This window comes from Anomalospiza imberbis, chromosome 21 (assembly GCF_031753505.1).
Source record: "Anomalospiza imberbis isolate Cuckoo-Finch-1a 21T00152 chromosome 21, ASM3175350v1, whole genome shotgun sequence".
NCBI classification, from domain to species: domain Eukaryota; kingdom Metazoa; phylum Chordata; class Aves; order Passeriformes; family Viduidae; genus Anomalospiza; species Anomalospiza imberbis.
The window spans coordinates 9,428,846-9,445,895 of NC_089701.1; the positions used below are offsets into that span (position 1 = coordinate 9,428,846).

A 17,050-nucleotide genomic window follows, 5' to 3' on the forward strand; every position below is an offset into this window, starting at 1 on the left:
TGAGGTATCATTTATGACCATCACATACCCAGAGCAAAACACCCTTGGTCTTAAAAAAGATCATCTTTATTTACATTTTTCCAGTTCTTTACATTTGGGGGGTTAAAACCCAGGACAAAAATACTCCCCAGAAGCTGTGGTAAACATGGAAAACTGCGAGTTTACATTTCAAAACCCAGTTATAAATTGCACAGAAGTCTTAGGTTGTACAGAGCCATCACAAATTGTTGTATAAAACCCCAAAATCTGTAAAGAGAACCACAGGAATAAAGAATTACAGCCACGAGTAGTGGTACAAAAAAGGGCACAAGTTTTGTGGGTTTTACCCTGCCAGTCTCTCTTGGGGAGGAGGGATGGGACATTCCTGTTGCAGATAGTTGCAAATATTTTAAAATCTAGAATAAAACCCAAACAGAGCGTAGAACACCCTGTGTCTCCTGTCTTATGCTGGCTCAACAGGAAAATGTCCTAGCAGAAAATATTTATTTTTACAAAACTCCTGGAAGTTCAGTGGAAAGCTAAAAAAGAATCATTGTCCAAAAGAAAGAAGAGCCTTTGCATCCCCCAACTCCCCTTTCCCCATCTCCTGCAGGCAGCGGGACAGCAGATGCCAAAGCAGAGTTTAGTTTAGGACACAAACAACATTGAAAAAACCAAAGGTATAGAGGTTGAACATGTGGAGATCAGGAAAAGAACAAAACCATGAAAGCAACAGGGAAAAAAAAAAAGAACTAATGATATTTTTGGTGTTTTCCATTGAACACTGAGTTTGGAAACAATTAACTCACAAACTTCTCTCGTGCCCCACTGCTCCCCTTCCCCATTTCAAACAAACTCAAAAACAATTGCTATAAAAATCTGAGCCAGGAATTAGAATGAATCCCTGTGTGCTGAAGTTCTTTTCCCAGAGCTGTGATCAGAAAAATGGGCTTTTTTCCTCTTTATTTCAGTGTTCAGCAAGAGGAGGGAGGGATGAACAAGGGCCTAAAGGAATTCCCCAGGACTTCAAGAGATGGAAGCCAGAGAGGTTGTGGACCGAGGACAGAGGGATTGATCCTCTCTGGAGAGGGTGAGTCCAAACTCAACCCCAAATCCAAACCCAAATACGGGGTTTGCCCCACATCCAAAGCCCTCCCCAAGGGCCTGCTGACAGTGCCCTGGGGCCACCCCAGCAGGGGCGTTCAAGGAGAGCTGGATCAATCCCTCCATCCTGCAGTCCTGCCCATTTCAAAGGGCTCCATAAAACATCAGCAAGGCTCTTTGTGTCAGGCTTCACTTCCCTGCACAGCCTGGGACAGGCCAGGCAGGGCAGGAGGGCTGGAAAGCACTGATTTGTCAATTCTCCTGCACAACGAGGCTGCTCAGAGACAGCCCTAGGTGATGGTCTGCTGCACCCTGGCCAGAGCCACCTCACAGGGCTGAGAGGGGCCCCTGCACAGCAGCTGGGCTGTGGAGCAGCCCTGGCCTCCAAAAGGATGAAGACCACCCTGAGATGTAGCTCCAGCTCCCTCCTGCTCCCTCCACAGCAGCCGGTGGTGATGAACACTCCTCACCAGACAAGAGTGTTCCCATTTGCTCCCTGCTTTGCAAAGTGTACAGCAAGAGGTCCCAAGACCAGTTTGTAGCAAATGTAATTTGGGAGAGCGAGCTGAGGTGCACAGGAGCACTGCAGAGACAGGGCACAGCACGGGCTGGGTGAGGGCTCCCTCCTCCACAGCCTCCACCACGGATGGGCCTTTCCCAAAACAAAGATGGAACAAGGAGGACAGATGCTGGCTGGGAGTCTGGAAAAACAGCCCAGTGGCTCTGGCCACAACAACCAAACAGCAATCCCATTTTCCAGCCAAGGACCATGGGCTGGACACATCAGCAGCAGCTCAGCCCCAGGGATGGAGAAGGAGCTGGGAGACCAGTCCTGGTCCCAGCCCTGCCTGCCTCTCCCAGAGCCTGGCTGGGTCAGGAGCCTGCAGCCTGACCCAGCAGGTCCAGAAGCATTGACAGCTCATAGGAATTTTTCCAGAGGTGTTGAAGGGATTTGGGTTCGAGGACATGTACAGCCAACAGCAAGGAAGGCCATGGGAGCTGCAGACTGAGCCTGGCAAGACAGGTTCAACCAAGTGGGAGGAAGAGGAGGAGCACTGGGGAAGAGCTGTACCTGCCTTTGGCCCATTGTGGATGAAGAATGCTGCTCATGGCAGGCTGGACCACCCGGCAAAGGAGAGTCTGAACCATGGCAGCTGGACAGAAGCATAAGCTGAGAAGAGAATGAAGAAGGATCTTTGTGTCTGAGACACAAATCACACCCCAGGCTACCTGCAGCGACATTTAGGCAACACTTGCATACTTCAGACATGGGATGACCAAAGTGGGGTTGTGGGGAGGAGCCTTCTTCCGCTTTTAATAAGTTTATTCCAAATGGCTCTTTAGGAGAGGGCTGGGCTGGTGGTCTCCAGCCCTTCCAGCCAGACCTTGGCTATGCCATCTCCATCCTCCTAAAGGCAGAGTCTGCTTTCCCCACCAGCCCACCCCTGCCAGCAGTGAGCACTGCCCAGGACCCCTGGGCCACTTGGACAAATCCTGGCTTCAGGACACAGGGCCTGGGCAGCAGGGCCTGTGGCTGCTCTCTCCAGAGCCAAGCCCACGTGGTGCCAGATTCCCTCCAGCCATGTGGAATTATGAGCCTGGCACTGTGGTCAGGCCACACCGTGTTTGTTTTCCCCGAGCTGCCTTGGCAGAGTTCACCATCCTTCCTGGTGAGATCAAAAAAAAATTCACTTCATTTTGTAAGAAATCAGCAAGGTGCATTCCTGATTTGGCATGAACAGGCACATGGATCAGCCTCAGAAATGGATGAAAAAGCACAGCATTTCTCATAGAATAATTTATTAAATACAGCATTAAAATTTGTATTTCTGAATTCAATCATTAAAAACAACTTCATCTCGTATATATATATATATATTTATATATATTCAGGGACAATGACAATCACTCTATTATCATCGGTGCATGTTGTGCCAGCACTGCTCAGAACGGCACCTTTGCTACGCTACCCTTAAAGCAGTTCAATGCTTAAAATAAAATAAAATAAAATAAAAAAGCATTTGCAAAGAAAGAGTGCAAAGCAGGGCCTGTCCCAGCTGCCTGAAGGGTGTGCAGAGGTGGCTGAGCAAGGAGGCAGTGGCTGGAAATGCTCCTAAAGGTCTGTCAGATATTGCCTGCCCAGCCTGGGGCCGTGTGGGGACCAGCTCTGAGGTGCCAAAGGTCTGGAGGCCACAACTCCAGCCTGGCTGGGCACCTGTGGCTCTGAAGGACGTGGCTTGTGGTTTCCTCAGCTTGGGCAGTCGATGCTAAACAAGCCAAACAAGGTGTGGGCGGGGGGGAAAAAGCGCAAAAGAACAATTGCAAGAAAACCCAGCTTGTTCCCCCGACTGCCAGGTGCAGCGGAGGCTGCAGACGAGCGCAGCAGCTCCCACTCGGGTTGTGTTCATTGTCACATTCTGCTCAGGCCCAGGGGACACACAGCAAACCAGTGCCACTACAGGCCCCTGGCCCAGCACCCTTGTGGGCTGCCTGGGCAGGGACAGCCACTCCCCAGGACAGCCCCACGGAGAGGGGCCCAGAGGGAAGGGATCCCACGGGCAGGGCCCTGGGCAGACTCAGAGGTAGCATCAGACACACTTTTGTGATTGATGGTCACGTAACTGCGGGCTGGGAGGAGAGGGCACCCTGCAGGGACATGGAGTGTGGTCGCCCTGCTCCAGAGTGCGCAGTGCTGTTGTCCTGTGTGCCAGGGCCCAGCAGTGAGCAAGGCTGGGCTGTGTCCCACAGGGTTCTGTGGAGGAAAGGCCCTGCTGGAAAAGGGCACTCCATCCCACACCAGGATCGTCCCCAGAGCTCACCAGGGCTTATCAGCAAGTGCCCCCATGAGCCCCCGCTGTGCCCATGGCCACTCACACTGCCAGTCACTCACCCCACAGCTCAGGTACAGCGAGGGCTTGTGCTTTTGGCTTTTTAAAAGTCCCTGACCTTCCGAACCTGCTTACTCCAAGAAACCTCCAGCATGCTACCCTTAGGACCTCTGAGGACAAGGAGGAAGGGCTGTCAAAACCATTTGCAGAGAGCACACAGCCCCTAAAAGAGGAGAGCAAGTTCACACAGCCCAGCCTTCCCTTAGAGTGGAGCTGTGCCAAGTCAGGAGCGTTTCAGATAAGGCATCGCAGGTGCTTTGATAGTAAAGCAGTTAGTGTTGACTACAGCACTGGAACTGGCTGCTGCCCAGGGCATCCCAGGGGCACATCCAGCTCCTCCAGCACTTGGTGCAGCAGCAGGAGACTGTTCAGTTTCCCAGACCTCTCCTACATGCATGCAAGGCTGCTCTGGCTGCCCTTTTTGGTTTTTTACCCCCTCCCTAGAAAGAGACTTTAAAAGCCCAGGCTGGGACGTGGCAGTTCCCCCCAAAGCAGCCAGAGAGACAAGAAGACGCCTTGTGCTGTACCAGACTTTGCCACAGGCGGGTGCCCCGTGGTGCCAGGGTGGGCAGCGCCGGTGGGGTCGGAGCAGGGGAGGGCTAATTGCCATTGCTGATGCTGGAGTTGGCACTGCTGCAGCTCTGCTCGTAGGATGGAGGTGCCTCTGTTGGGGAAAGGAAGAATGAGAGAGGTTATGGTGGGTGTTTGGGAGGTTCCCTTCATGCCAGTCTGTGTAACCCAGTGCGGAGTGAAGCAAGCCACCAACACACACTCTCTGCCAGGGCCCCACAGCCTGCCCAGCTGAGGTACATGGGGTTTGTAGGATTCAAGCCAGCCAGTCCCATCCCTGCCCTGATGCCCATGGAGGTTAAAATCGCCACCTCACAGTCCTGTTGTGTTCTTTCCTTTCTTTCCCTAGCATCCTCCTGTCTTCCAGCACCTCCAGATCACTCGTGCTCTGTGTGCCCAAACCCAGGGCTGAAGTAACACATGGAGTGTTCTGTTACCCCAGTGCAAAGAGAGGGGGTGATTTGGGTACAACTGTCTAACACACACTGCTGGCCCTGCCACCCCAGCACAGCCCCAGGAATGCAGCTCTCACTGCTGGCCCTGCCACCCCAGCACAGCCCCAGGAATGCAGCTCTCACTGCTGGCCCTGCCACCCCAGCACAGCCCCAGGAATGCAGCTCTCACTGCTGGCCCTGCCACCCCAGCACAGCCCCAGGAATGCAGCTCTCACTGCTGGCCCTGCCACCCCAGCACAGCCCCAGGAATGCAGCTCTCACTGCTGGCCCTGCCACCCCAGCATGGCTGCAGGAATCCAGCTCTCACTGCTGGCCCTGCCACCCCAGCACAGCCCCAGGAATCCAGCTCTCACTGCTGGCCCTGCCACCCCAGCATGATTGCAGGAATGCAGCTCTCACTGCTGGCCCTGCCACCCCAGCATGATTGCAGGAATGCAGCTCTCACTGCTGGCCCTGCCACCCCAGCATGGCTGCAGGAATGCAGCACGCTGGGATTTCCCCAAGCTGTTCCACCCTGGACACTTTTTCAGCTCCCACCCCCACAGCTTCAGACCAGCTGCAGGCCCACTCCAAGTCAGACAGAAGATTTCAGTGACATCATTTTCCTGGCTATGCTCCCACCAGCCTCACCACAAGCCAAGAAGTTTTTCTACCAGTGGGAGGCTGAAAGCTCTTTTAAGAACAGGGAGATCCTCTCACGACAAGCCCAGGGCAGGCATGGGCGTGGATGTGAGAAGGACAGCTGGCTTTACAGCTGGAAGAGGGGACTCCTCCAGAGGCTAAAGCAGGCAGAGAGATGTCACAATCCCCTCTGACAGCAGCCTGCAGCAGCCTGATGAATCCCCAGATTGCCAGCAGTTCACAGCTAGCAGGGACTGCTGGTAGGAGCTGTTTCCCCCCCAGTTGCAGATCCTGGGAGCGCTGCTCACCGTAGGGGTATCCCCACGTGCTGTACTCCGGGGGCAGGATGAGTGAGCTGGCTGTGGGGACAGGCACCACGTTCCCCTCAGCGTAGTAGGGGACAGTGGCTCCCGTGGACAGGCAGAGTGTGGGGTGGTTTGGGGAGCCCGTCTGCTCCGAGTCCGCCCGTATCTCCTGGAAGCTCAGTCCTGGGGCGTAGCTAAAGGGCTGCTGCTGGGAATGGCTTTTGGTGGGGATGGAGACATTGTCCATGGGGTGATAGCCACTGGCAGCCTCCTCTTCCTCTGGGGGGGCACTGGGGACCACCACAGATGGGATGTGCTGGATGGAGCGGGAGGGGCTCAGCGGGACCCTGTTCACAGCAATGTTTCCAATGTAGATGGGGAGGGTGACAGAAACCTCTGGAGACTTGAGGGAAACCTGGAAGAGAAGGGAAAACAGTGGCATCCTCATTATACATGGCAGGGGGAAGGTTCACCTGATGTCTGGACCACCCAGACCACACTGCTCAGCCTGGGAGGGGGCACAGAGCCACGGCCCAGCCCAGGGATACTCCAGATAAACTCACCTGGATGTAGTAGTCGATGTGGATGAGGCTGCAGCCCTGCAGAATGGACTGGGGCAGTGCTGGAACCAGGATCTGCTCCTTCCATTCTGCATGTTTCCAGGCTTTCACCCCTGAGCCTTCCACCTCGGCGATGGTCCTCAGGTCATAAATCCAGCGCTTGGATTTATAGGCCACCTTCTGCACAGACAGGAGGAAACACAGATTGCTCAGAGGCTGCAGGTGGTCTCCTGTCTCTCACAAATGTAAGCCAGGACACAACCCCACCCAACTGCTTTGTCAAATAGGCATGAGCACAGACCAAACAGACATGTTCCAGAGCAGGAATACCCTTGTTGTGTGACAGACTGAGCAGGGATAACCAAGACAAGGTCCTCTTTCCCCAGGAAGGTAGAGAGGACCAGAGGTGGAGATTTGGCTCCTCGCTGCCCCACTTTCACAGAGGCCTCCATGGGGTAGAGCAGCAGCACAAGCCAGAGAATGGCCCCACTGGACACCCACCTGGAGCAGACTGGCCACCACAGCGCCGGTGTCCCGGCCGGACTTGTTCTCTATGTCTGTGCGGAGCTGGATGGCCTGGCCCACGATGTAGCCCTTCAGGTCAGATGTGGCTGTCAGGATGATGTTGCCACTTTTCACAAGTTTGTAGTTGAACTTCTTGGTGATGGACATGGTGTTGGGCTGCTGCAGGATGGCAGATACAGAGGGGTTGGCTCAAGAGAGTCAGAGAGCTTCCAGAAAAAACACTCAGGAGATTCAAAACAAGCAAGCAGAAATATTTACTTCTAAGAGGATGCAAAGAACCAGCAACATGGCAATGCCACAGACAACAAGTCTCACTTCTCCAGCCCCACAATTCTACTGTCCTATTAGTTGCTTCCCCTCCAAAGCAAGTTCCCCAAACCCAAGTGTCTCCAAGCACCTGAAGCTGTTGACTGACATGTCTCTCAGCATGCTGAAAATTCAGATAAATCTTTCAGAGCGACACACACAAGAGTCAGAAATCACCTGGAGTAGGTACTGACAGCAAGGCAGGAGAGATGAGGAGTCCTTGTCCTGCTCTTGCATAGTCACAGCACGCAGTCAGAGCTGTCCAGCCACTCAGTGACTCCTCAGACAGCAGGACAAGGACAAGTGCTGAAGTGTTGGCATTTTCCAGCCATGCCCCTCCTCGTTCTTACCTCGATGTCAGGGATGTCATTCAGGTTGAGAGGGCAGAGAACGTAGAAGATCTTGTTGCATTTGTAGTCCTTGGAGAAGCGAGGTGTGTCTATCACAGCTTTCACCTGATGCAGGACCTTGCCAAAAGGGCCTTCAAATGATGTAGGAGCAGAAGCTGGAGTTGAGAGAGAAAGAAGGGGTCATAACGCTGAGCCAGGCCAGTTTCTGAACTGGAAGTATATGCAAAATCCAAGGTTTACAGGGATGGGCCTTCAGCCACATCTTACCTGGCAGCAGGAACTGGAAGGGAAAGTTGTGCTCTCCAGCTGTCAGGACCCCTGTGGAAACAAGAGTGAAGTGTACATGGGACAGGTGGAGAGGCTGTCACCTTGGAATGTGTGATCTTCTTGGGGAGAGAGGCCTCCACCCAGGGAATCACACACCACCTGTTCTGCTGCCTACGGCCACTGGACAGCTCCAGATCCCATGGGCAGCGCTTGAGCCAACAGGAGCACCTGCTGCTACCCACCCCTCCTTGGGACAGGAGAGGTTCTGTATGAAGAGATCCTATAAATTAGGTCATTTAGGGCAGTCTCTAAGGGATCCCAGTGCCACAGCAAGTGGCTATCCCAGGCTATTGACACAGGACACAGGGCAAGGCTGCTGTGGGTTTCTTTTTCCTCAAGTCTTCCCCCTGTCAGGCAGTCAGGGGGAATGTGAGAAATCACAGGCACTGTCTGAGGGTGGTAGGGAGTTCTGGTGGGCATCAAGCCAGTCCACCCCCAGCCACATACCAAGCCCTTCACAGACTGCAGAGGGTTCAGGAGCTGGAACCAGAGGTCCACCCACCCTGGCACCCAAGAAGGGACCTGCAATACTTGAGCCAGGCTGCTGAGACAGCAGGAGCTCAGAAAAATATTGCCACAACATTAACCCTGGCACTTTTTTCCTTCAACCACTGCTCTGCAACAGCCTCGAGGGCACGGGGCAGAGCCAAGATCCAGTGCATGGCTGAAATAACAGATTCCTGCTCCCCAACTCCATCCACCCATCATCATCCCCAGATTCCCTCCAGGGCAGCGTGACAGCTGAACTGAACCCATAGTGTGATCCAGCACCTCCTAAAGTCGCCTTCAGTAAGAAAACCACCGAGGTTTATCCATATTTGTTAAATCCATGCATACAAAATAGGTTTTGTTTTTAAAGTGGCAGAGCTGAGAGGAGACTTGGATGCCCAGTAAATCGAGCTGTGTTTGTTCTGCTTTGTAGGATCATTGCTGGAGGTACCAAAAGCCCAGCTCTGGCTGGTGCTTTTGTTGTTGCAAGACAGGGGGAGGCAGCTTGCCCGTTAGCAACGCTGGCTCTGCAGAGCTGACAGTAATCGAGTCCTGTCGTCAGGGGATTAAGTGGATTATGGGGAAGGGGGAGGTGGGGAAGAGAAGAGTAAATCCCCCCCACTGACACAGCAGCCCAGGCAGGACTTGGTGCATCATTCATGCTATGAAAAGCTAGATCTCTGCCTCTCTGCTCGCTCAGCCACCCCACGGGAACAAGGCACAGTGCGTGTGTCCTGCCCGCAGTGCAGGGACAGCGGGATAAACAATCCAACACACTCCTCATCATGGATCCCTGCAAAGGGAGAACAGCAGAGATGTCTATTTGTACATTTTAGAGGAGTGTCCTCCTGTCCTCACAGAGAGGAGAAGGATTTGCTCATTGCTGTCACCTCCCGGGAGATTCCCCTCCCGTCCCCCAAACCAACCCGAATTATGTAGGCTAAAATGCAGCACCGGGCGCTGTCACCAGGTGGAGGCACCAAGCCAGGCTCTGCCCTCGCTGCCAGCACTGATGCTCAGAGCTGGGCAGGCCCGGAGGCAGCTGTGGGACAGCCTCTGCTTTCCTTCTTGGGCAGCCTGGCTCAGTAAAGGTGCCAGGTGAGGTGCAGCAGGTGCCTTGGCTGGTTGGGTCCAGGATAAGGCCTGGTTAATGTGAATGACTAGATGAAGCCAGCCCTTGTTTGCTGCCCTGAGGGTTTCTGTGTTTTAACGGGCACCATTCAACATTGATCTTATACCCATTATCCCTACTTTTAGAAAGCAAATGGGTAACTGGAATACATCGACTGTCCTCTGCAGGTTCTGCATTGCAGTACAGGGACTCTCTCCCCCTGACAAGGAGTGGAAGCAAGTCCTGTTCCTGCCCTGCAGAAGGGAGGGAGGTGGGAGTTCCAGAGGGTAGTGATCACTGAGAGAATTCCACTGAGAATTTCCACCAAGAGAATTCCCAGCTGTGTGACATGCAGAGCCCCACATGAAGGTGCAGGCAATAATTCTGAGTCTCCTACTAGGAGCATGAAACTTCACAGCCTTTCCAGGACCCTTAGGATGAGCCCACAGACTCCACCACCAAGTAAAAGTTCCTATTCTACCTTACGAGCAGCACCATCCAACAAGTCATTTCTGTCCAAGTCCTGCCACGCTCAGGTGCACCAACAGAAAGTTGGGCTGGAAGTGAACCTGTGAGCACTTTCACAGTTTCTAACTCCCACAGCATCACTGAGCAAGGCCATGAACTCTCCCAGGAACACGTGTGGGCAGCATCACCCGCAGAGGATGTGGTTTGGCTCTCCGAGCCACTGTGTGACTCGCTGGCACTGAGACAGTTTCTGCACAGGTAGTCCAAGCCCTGAGCCGGTCACCAGAGGGGAACTGCCCACAGGTCAGCCTAGACCAGCCTGATGGTCCTGACCAAGCCCAAGTGCCCAAAGACCTGGCTGTGATGCACTGAACAGCCTGCAAATCCGTCCTACAGCTCCTGCCTGCAACAAGCTGCCCATGAGGCCTGGAAAAGGCCCTTCCTGCTCTTTGCAGCCAGAGAAGAGTTCCCAGACCAGCCACCCCAGACTGAAGCTGTGTCCTGCCACAGTTCACACAGACCAAGGGCATCACAGCAGTGCCTGGCTTGTGGCCACAGAGCCCTGACCCCAGTCCTGGGCGGAGCAGGGAGCCAGGGAAGCACGGTGAGCCCTGTTCTCCACTCCTCGGGGCAGGGAGATGCTGCAGGTGACTAAGAACAACTCTTGTTTTCAGATCTGCTCCTTCCAGCCCACTCTCTCCTTCCCCCAAGAGGGAAAAGCATCTTTAGGCATCCTCAGTATCCCAGAGCAGGCATTCAAAGGCACCCACTGGTGCAGAATGGAGTTCAGTGCCAGGGCTATTTCACAGACAAGGGTTAACAAAATTAAGATGAAGAAAAGCCAATGATCCTGACCGAGATAGGAGACTCCTGTGAAAGCACAGGCATGATCCCGAGTGCCTGGCAGCAGAGCCCACAGGTGAGCTCAGGTCCTGCCTGCCTGCCTCCCACTGCACCAGGAGGAAAGGCAAAAATTTAGCAGTAATCTGGCCTCCTTGCTTCTCATGGCAGAGGCTCCTCCGGCACGGGCACAGCAAAGGCTCCATTTGCAACTTGGAATTACAAAACCATTTCTGTCTCCTGCCTGCTGCCTGGTAGAAAGTTGGCAAATCCCAAACCAAGCACCCTTACAGTGGGAAGGGAGGTGGCAACAGCTTCTAAACTCTCCAGCTGGCAACTTTGTTCCAAAAGGCCGAGCTTTCATTTCCAAATGCTGACTAATCTTGCTATAATAGGGAAAATCTACAATTTCCCTGGTCCTAGCTTCCCTGTGAGCAGGGTACAGACTGACCTTGAGCCAACACCCAGGTACATCTGCCATGGGAAACAGGAGCAAACGCCTCCTCAGCAAGGGATGCTTGCAGTGCCAGTCCAGCACAGCCACTGTGCTGGTGACACAGGGCAATCTGTGTCTCACCAGGCATTCACATGCCTTGAACAGATCCCCACATCACAGCAGGGGAGATGCAGCACCAGGCAGAGTGTCCAGAGCCATCCCACAGCTGCATCCCCTGTGCAATGCCAGCATCCCAGCAGTGAGGGGAACACACAGCCCATGGGAAGGCACTCATCACCCCCGTCCCTCCAGCCCAGAGAGCTTCAACAATCCAGGACATTTAATGTGCTAATTCCATCTGCAAGTGGACTTTGCAACAGCGACCGTTGTTGGCAGCAGGCAGAGGTGAGCTGGTTTCCACCCATGGTGGGGGGCCATGGCCATCCGGACACCTGGGAAGAGCAGCCCTTTCCATGCTCTTCCAGAACCAGAGGCTTTACCAGAGCACTCCCCAGCCTGAGCAGGCACAGCAGGTCAGCAGGGGTTCAGCACTGCTCGAGGGGGACATTGAGACCCCTCAAACAGGGGCTCCTGGGCAGCTCACAGACCACTGTGAGGGGACAGGGCTGTGCCAGCCACCGCAGCCACACTGAGCCAGCAGCTCCCCATTCCCAGAAGCCAGAACAAAGGCCACAGTGTCCTCGGATGCAGAAAAGCTTTTCCTGAAGTTTACATGCAGCTAAAAATACCCTGAGAAAGCCATTAGGCAGCAGAGGCAGCAGGCTTAGCAGGGTTCTGCTGTGGGGCCAAACCTGCAGCAGCCTGTCCCCCTGATAGGAGTCAAGCCAGCAGAGATTGGCCACCCCCACACGGCCTTGGGAAACTTCCTCCCAAAAAATTCCTGGAGGAAAAGAAGCTGCTGCCCCAGACAGCCTGAAGAAAACCTCAAGTCCAGATAGCAGGAGGAGTAACAACACACTCACAGTGCAGAAGAACCTTGGAGATTTCCCTGACTCCTGTAGAGATAGGTCTGGTCTCTCTCATTCATGACTCCCCTCCGTTCCACACTGGGACTGGGGTTGTTCATTTGCACCACTGGATGTGGAAGAGTCTTGGAACACTTCATTTACAGAAAAGAAATGCCTTGATCCAGAGGGCTGATGCCAAGTCTTCTGGATCCCCTGGTGATACTGGGTTGCCATCCAGAGAGACCCAGCCAGGCTGAAGGGGCTGGGCCTGTGAGAACCTTGGGAAGTTTGACAAGGCCAAGTGCAAGGTCCTGCACCTGGGTCAGAGCAATCCCTAACACAAACACAGGCTGGGCAGAGACTGGATGGAGAAAAGCCCTGAGGAGAAGGGTTTGGGAATGTTGGTGGATGAGAAGCTCAGTGTGCCCCAGCCCTGTGTGCTGGCCCCAGAAACGCCCCCGCCCTGGGCTGAACCCCAGTGTGGGCAGCAGGAAAGGGGGGATTCAGCCCCTCTGCCCCACTCAGGTGAGACCACACCTGCAGAGCTGCCTCAGCCTTGGGAAGCACAGGAAGGAGCTGGAGCTGCTGGAAAGATTCAGAGGAGGCCATGGAGATGCTCCAAGGGCTGAAGCCCCTCTGCTCCAGAGCCAGGCTGGGAGAGCTGGGGGTGCTCACCTGGAGAAGAAAAGGCTCCAGCAAGAGCTCAGAGCCCTGCCAGGGCCTGAAGGGGCTCCAGGAGAGCTGGAGAGGGACTGGGGACAAGGGATGGAGGGACAGGACACAGGGAATGGCTCCCAGTGCCAGAAAGCAGGGATGGATGGGATATTTGGAAGGAATTGTTCCCTGGGAAGGTAGGCAGGCCCTGGCCCAGGGTGCCCAGAGCAGCTGTGGCTGCCCCTGGATCCCTGGCAGTGCCCAAGGCAAGGCTGGATGGGGCTTGGGATAGTGGGAGGGGTCCCTGCCCATGGCAGGGGGTGGAATTAGGTGATCTTTAAGGTCCCTTCCCACCCAAAGGTTTCCCTGCACTCTCTGCAAACCAGCACAGTGCTGCACCACTGCATGGGAAAGCTGCCACCATTGTGCCCACTGGGGCTGAAATGACCTCACGTGTGTATTTACACTGTTAAACAAGTGATCCAAGTTGAGTTTACTCCTCCACAGCTGCTGAAAGTGTCTGGGCTCTGGTCCGAGCACCACAGCCTCCCTGGCTGGTGCTGCCAGGCCCCTGCCCTGGCAGAGCTGGCAGCCAGAGAAATCCCCAGCTCTTCAAAGACATCATCCCTCCAGACCAAGGGGAAGCTCCCTGCCCACACCCTGCCCTGCCTACAGCTGGCCAAGGGCTGGGAAATGTCCTCCAGCAGCCTCTGCCTGGCACTAGAACAGGGCTGGGCTGGGGCTCAGGAGGAGCCAACCCCACAGGAACAAGGACACAGCCCTACCTGCTGTGTCCCACCCATCCTCCCAGGGCTGTCTGGTAGCTTTCTGTGCAAACAGCCCGGTCTGACAGCACCAGTGGGGCCAGCTCTGCTGGGCTGCACATTCCAACCAGTGCCACTGTGGGGCCACTTGCCAAATCCTCCTCCCAGGCTGGCTGCTCCAGCCCCAGGGTCTCTGTCTGGAAGTCACAGGTGGTAACAGCCATTCTGCACAAGGGTCATGGCCACCAGGACAAAACAGGACCTCCAGGACAGCAGAAGGAAGTCGGGAGGTGCCTTGGTCACACAACAGACCCAGATGAGTCTCATTCCTCTCCTGTGAAGGCTCGCACTGTGGTGTGCTGGGACAGCCAGCCCAGATGTGTGACACACAGCAGGCTGCAGGCCAGGAACCATGGCGTGTGGCACAGCACACCCCTCTGCCTCACCAGGCTTCACCCACAGCTACACACAAAAAAAGGGGTGAATAGTTCTGTTTGTCACTCCCTCCAGCCCCCAAAAAGAAGGGGCAGCAGCCACCTCTAGGAGCCTGGAAAGCGTCCCCGCACCCCAGGGGACAAGGAGTGGCTGAAATGGGTTCCTGCCCCAAGCCCTGTTCCTGCCCACCAGTACCTGCCAGGCTCTGCTCCCTCCTGGATGCTAGGACGGGAACAGGCTGCACCTTTGGAGTGCACAGATTTTTTGGTTCTTCTAGCAGAGGAACAGCAGGCCAGACCATATGGCAGTTTCTCCCCGGCTACTTAACAAGTGATGCATTAACTGTGTTGGCCAATTCAAGGAGTACAGAAAGGTACCTGGTGCCTGCTGGCCCCTGTGCCATCACTTGGAGCAATATGTTTCTTTCTTCCTGCTGCCTAAAGTCAGCCCTGGGGAAGGCAAGCTCCTCCAAAGGTGCCGTTAGACTAATTCTGGTGTTGCTGAAGCACAGCTTGAGTACTCTCCTCTCCAGACAGAGAGCAGGAAAGCAGAAGGTTTGTGTTTTCCATTTTGGGGTGGAGAAATGAGCAGCCCTAGCTCTGCACTGTGCCACAGGACCCCAAGTCCCCAGCTACAGGCAGAGATGTCAGTCTCACTGCAGTCCTAGCAGCCAGCACCCTGCTCACCCCTGTCCTGCCCTCTCTCCTCATCCACTTTTGCAGCCAGAAAACTGAATGTTAGATATAAGCAAGGGGCCAGAGCTCTTTAGCTCTCAGGAGGCTCTATCAGAGCTGTCAGAAGGGAAGCATTAAGTTTGTGCCAGGGCACTTGAGGTGACGCTGAGCCGTTGCAGCTTTAGCACAGGACTCAACTCAGCCTCTGGTGAATGACGTTAATACAGGGGATTACAAACTGCAACAAAGGAGGGGAAATGCACACATTTGCTCGTGCCATCAGCAGGCACAGGTGCCACGGAGGGAGCAGCCAAGAGCCAGAAGAGCAACCTGCCAGCAAGCACAGGCAAAGCTGCCAGGAAAGCCTCGGTGTTCAGCTCCAAGGAGAGCTCTCCTGCTCTGTAGGGCAGTGATGGAGCGCAGCCCCAGCAGGCTCCATGCTCCCTTTCAAGGCAGCAACTCGCTCGCTCCAGCTCTGCAAACACACAAACACACAGCAGGAACAAGCTCCCCACAGGTAATGCTGCTGAGATTAACCTTTCTGTAACACAGGAGGTGCAGCAGTGCCCAGCATTGAGGTGAGGGCTCCACTGCTCATAAACCTCTATGTCAGCAGTTTCCAGAGACATTCTTAATGAATTAGCAGGATCTGGCAGTATGGCAATGCTGCAAAAAACTCCAGAGGATTAACTGGTCTACTGAGGCAAGAAATTGGGAAGTGCTGAGGAAGGGGCTGTGACCCAAGGCAAGATCCCTCAGTGTGGATTTCCTGGGCTGAACTGCACCTACTGCTCCTGAACCCAGCAGAACAGTGTGGCCAGGAGCTGGCACCAGAACATCCTTAGTGGCTCAACACTGCCCACAGACACCCTGCTGCTCTCACCTGGGTAGAGGCTGTCCATGAGCATCACCTGCTGTTCTGAGATCTCCTGCTCACACAGAACAAGCTGCACAAGTCTCACAATTCTGCTTAGTCGGGTCACCAAGATTTTTAAATTCGGCTGGGAGTCAGGATTGTTACCCTGTGCCAACTGCTGGCCATGAAGATGTTGTGCTAGGCCGGCAGAGAACCACCCCAGGGAAGAGGTGATGCACAGCTGCCCCTTTTTAGCTCTTTGTGCAAGAAATCTGCCAGCAGAGGAAGCGTGTGGAGCTGCCAGGATATCCCTGCAGTGCCTTCAAGCTAACTAACAAGCTGCCAAAAGAAAGGTCAGCTGGAAATTACAGCCAGCTCCCTCCATGAGTTCAACTCAGGTACAAGGAGGCAATGAAAAAAAACAAAAGTCTACCTTTGCATGCACAACCCTTCCACAGGGCAAGAGCTGTGTGTGCAGCTGGAGATGCAGGGAAGGGACAGCCCCATGGGGATACAGGCACATGATGGACCTGCTCCTCTCCGGCTGAACAAGGGCAAAGCCACAGCAGGGAGGGGGAGAGGAGCAGGAAGCTCTGCAGATCTGAATCACTCCATTATATTGGATCAAGAGAAGCATCTCTGTGTCCCAGAGCAGCGGGTACAAACGGTGCCATTCTGTGCTCACTGCCACTTGATCCCCTGCACTGCTGACACCTACAGAAACCCAGCAGCCCCCGCCCCTCTTGCCTTTCTTTGCAAAAGGAAAAATCAACACCAGCAAGTAATCAAAGTCCAAGTGGGAAAAGTAAATACCCTGTTAGGCTCCCCTCCAGGAGGCAAGTAAGGAGCCCCCACTGGGAGCCCTTGGTGGCTGAGTGACCTCTGTGGCACAGCAGCCTCTCCAGCAAACAGAGCAGCGAGAGGCTCCGGAGCAGCTGGCACACTCCACACTTCCCAGCAGCTTTGATGTAAAGAGCCTGAGTTCATTAAACCATTGGCCTGTGTGTGATTGCCAAGGCTACAGCACAATCCCCTGCTCCTCATGGCTGCCTGCTGCCTCCAGCTCCTGCCCAGCCCCACCAGAGGCTTCCCCAGAGCACAGAGGATGCCCTGCTTGATAGGAACAAGCCCTGAGGGGAGCAGGGTCCTCTGCAGCAGCACTCGTCACCAACCTGCTCCAGTGGCACAGCCAGGTCCTCCACACCCTGTTCCAAGGTGGGGAGAGAAAGGAAAGTGCCTTAAATAAGTGCCAAAGTGGGCATCTGGGTTATTTCAGGGCCTACCTCCTTTTTCATGCAATATACAGCCTTAAAAAACCCAGAGCAGTGTGTAATACAAGCAGCAGCTGATGCCAGAGGACTGGCT

General features: G+C 54.6%; 1 protein-coding gene and 1 long non-coding RNA gene across 2 annotated transcripts in view; one reads left to right on the forward strand and one right to left on the reverse strand.

Annotated features, from left to right (window-relative positions):
• The window catches only part of LOC137486353 (uncharacterized), a 417,767-nt gene that overhangs the window by 176,045 nt on the left and 224,672 nt on the right, over positions 1 to 17,050 (forward strand). The gene's annotated exons all lie outside the window — the stretch shown is intronic.
• Positions 2,867 to 17,050, reverse strand: part of ARRDC1 (arrestin domain containing 1) — a 35,532-nt gene continuing 21,348 nt past the window's right edge. The window contains exons 3-8 of the mRNA XM_068211510.1: positions 7,931 to 7,981; positions 7,664 to 7,818; positions 6,984 to 7,166; positions 6,486 to 6,662; positions 5,926 to 6,337; positions 2,867 to 4,635 (exon numbers count right to left, since the gene is read on the reverse strand). Coding sequence (XP_068067611.1) covers positions 4,571 to 4,635; positions 5,926 to 6,337; positions 6,486 to 6,662; positions 6,984 to 7,166; positions 7,664 to 7,818; positions 7,931 to 7,981 — 1,043 coding nt within the window. The 3' untranslated portion in view covers positions 2,867 to 4,570. The remainder of the gene's footprint in view (positions 4,636 to 5,925; positions 6,338 to 6,485; positions 6,663 to 6,983; positions 7,167 to 7,663; positions 7,819 to 7,930; positions 7,982 to 17,050) is intronic.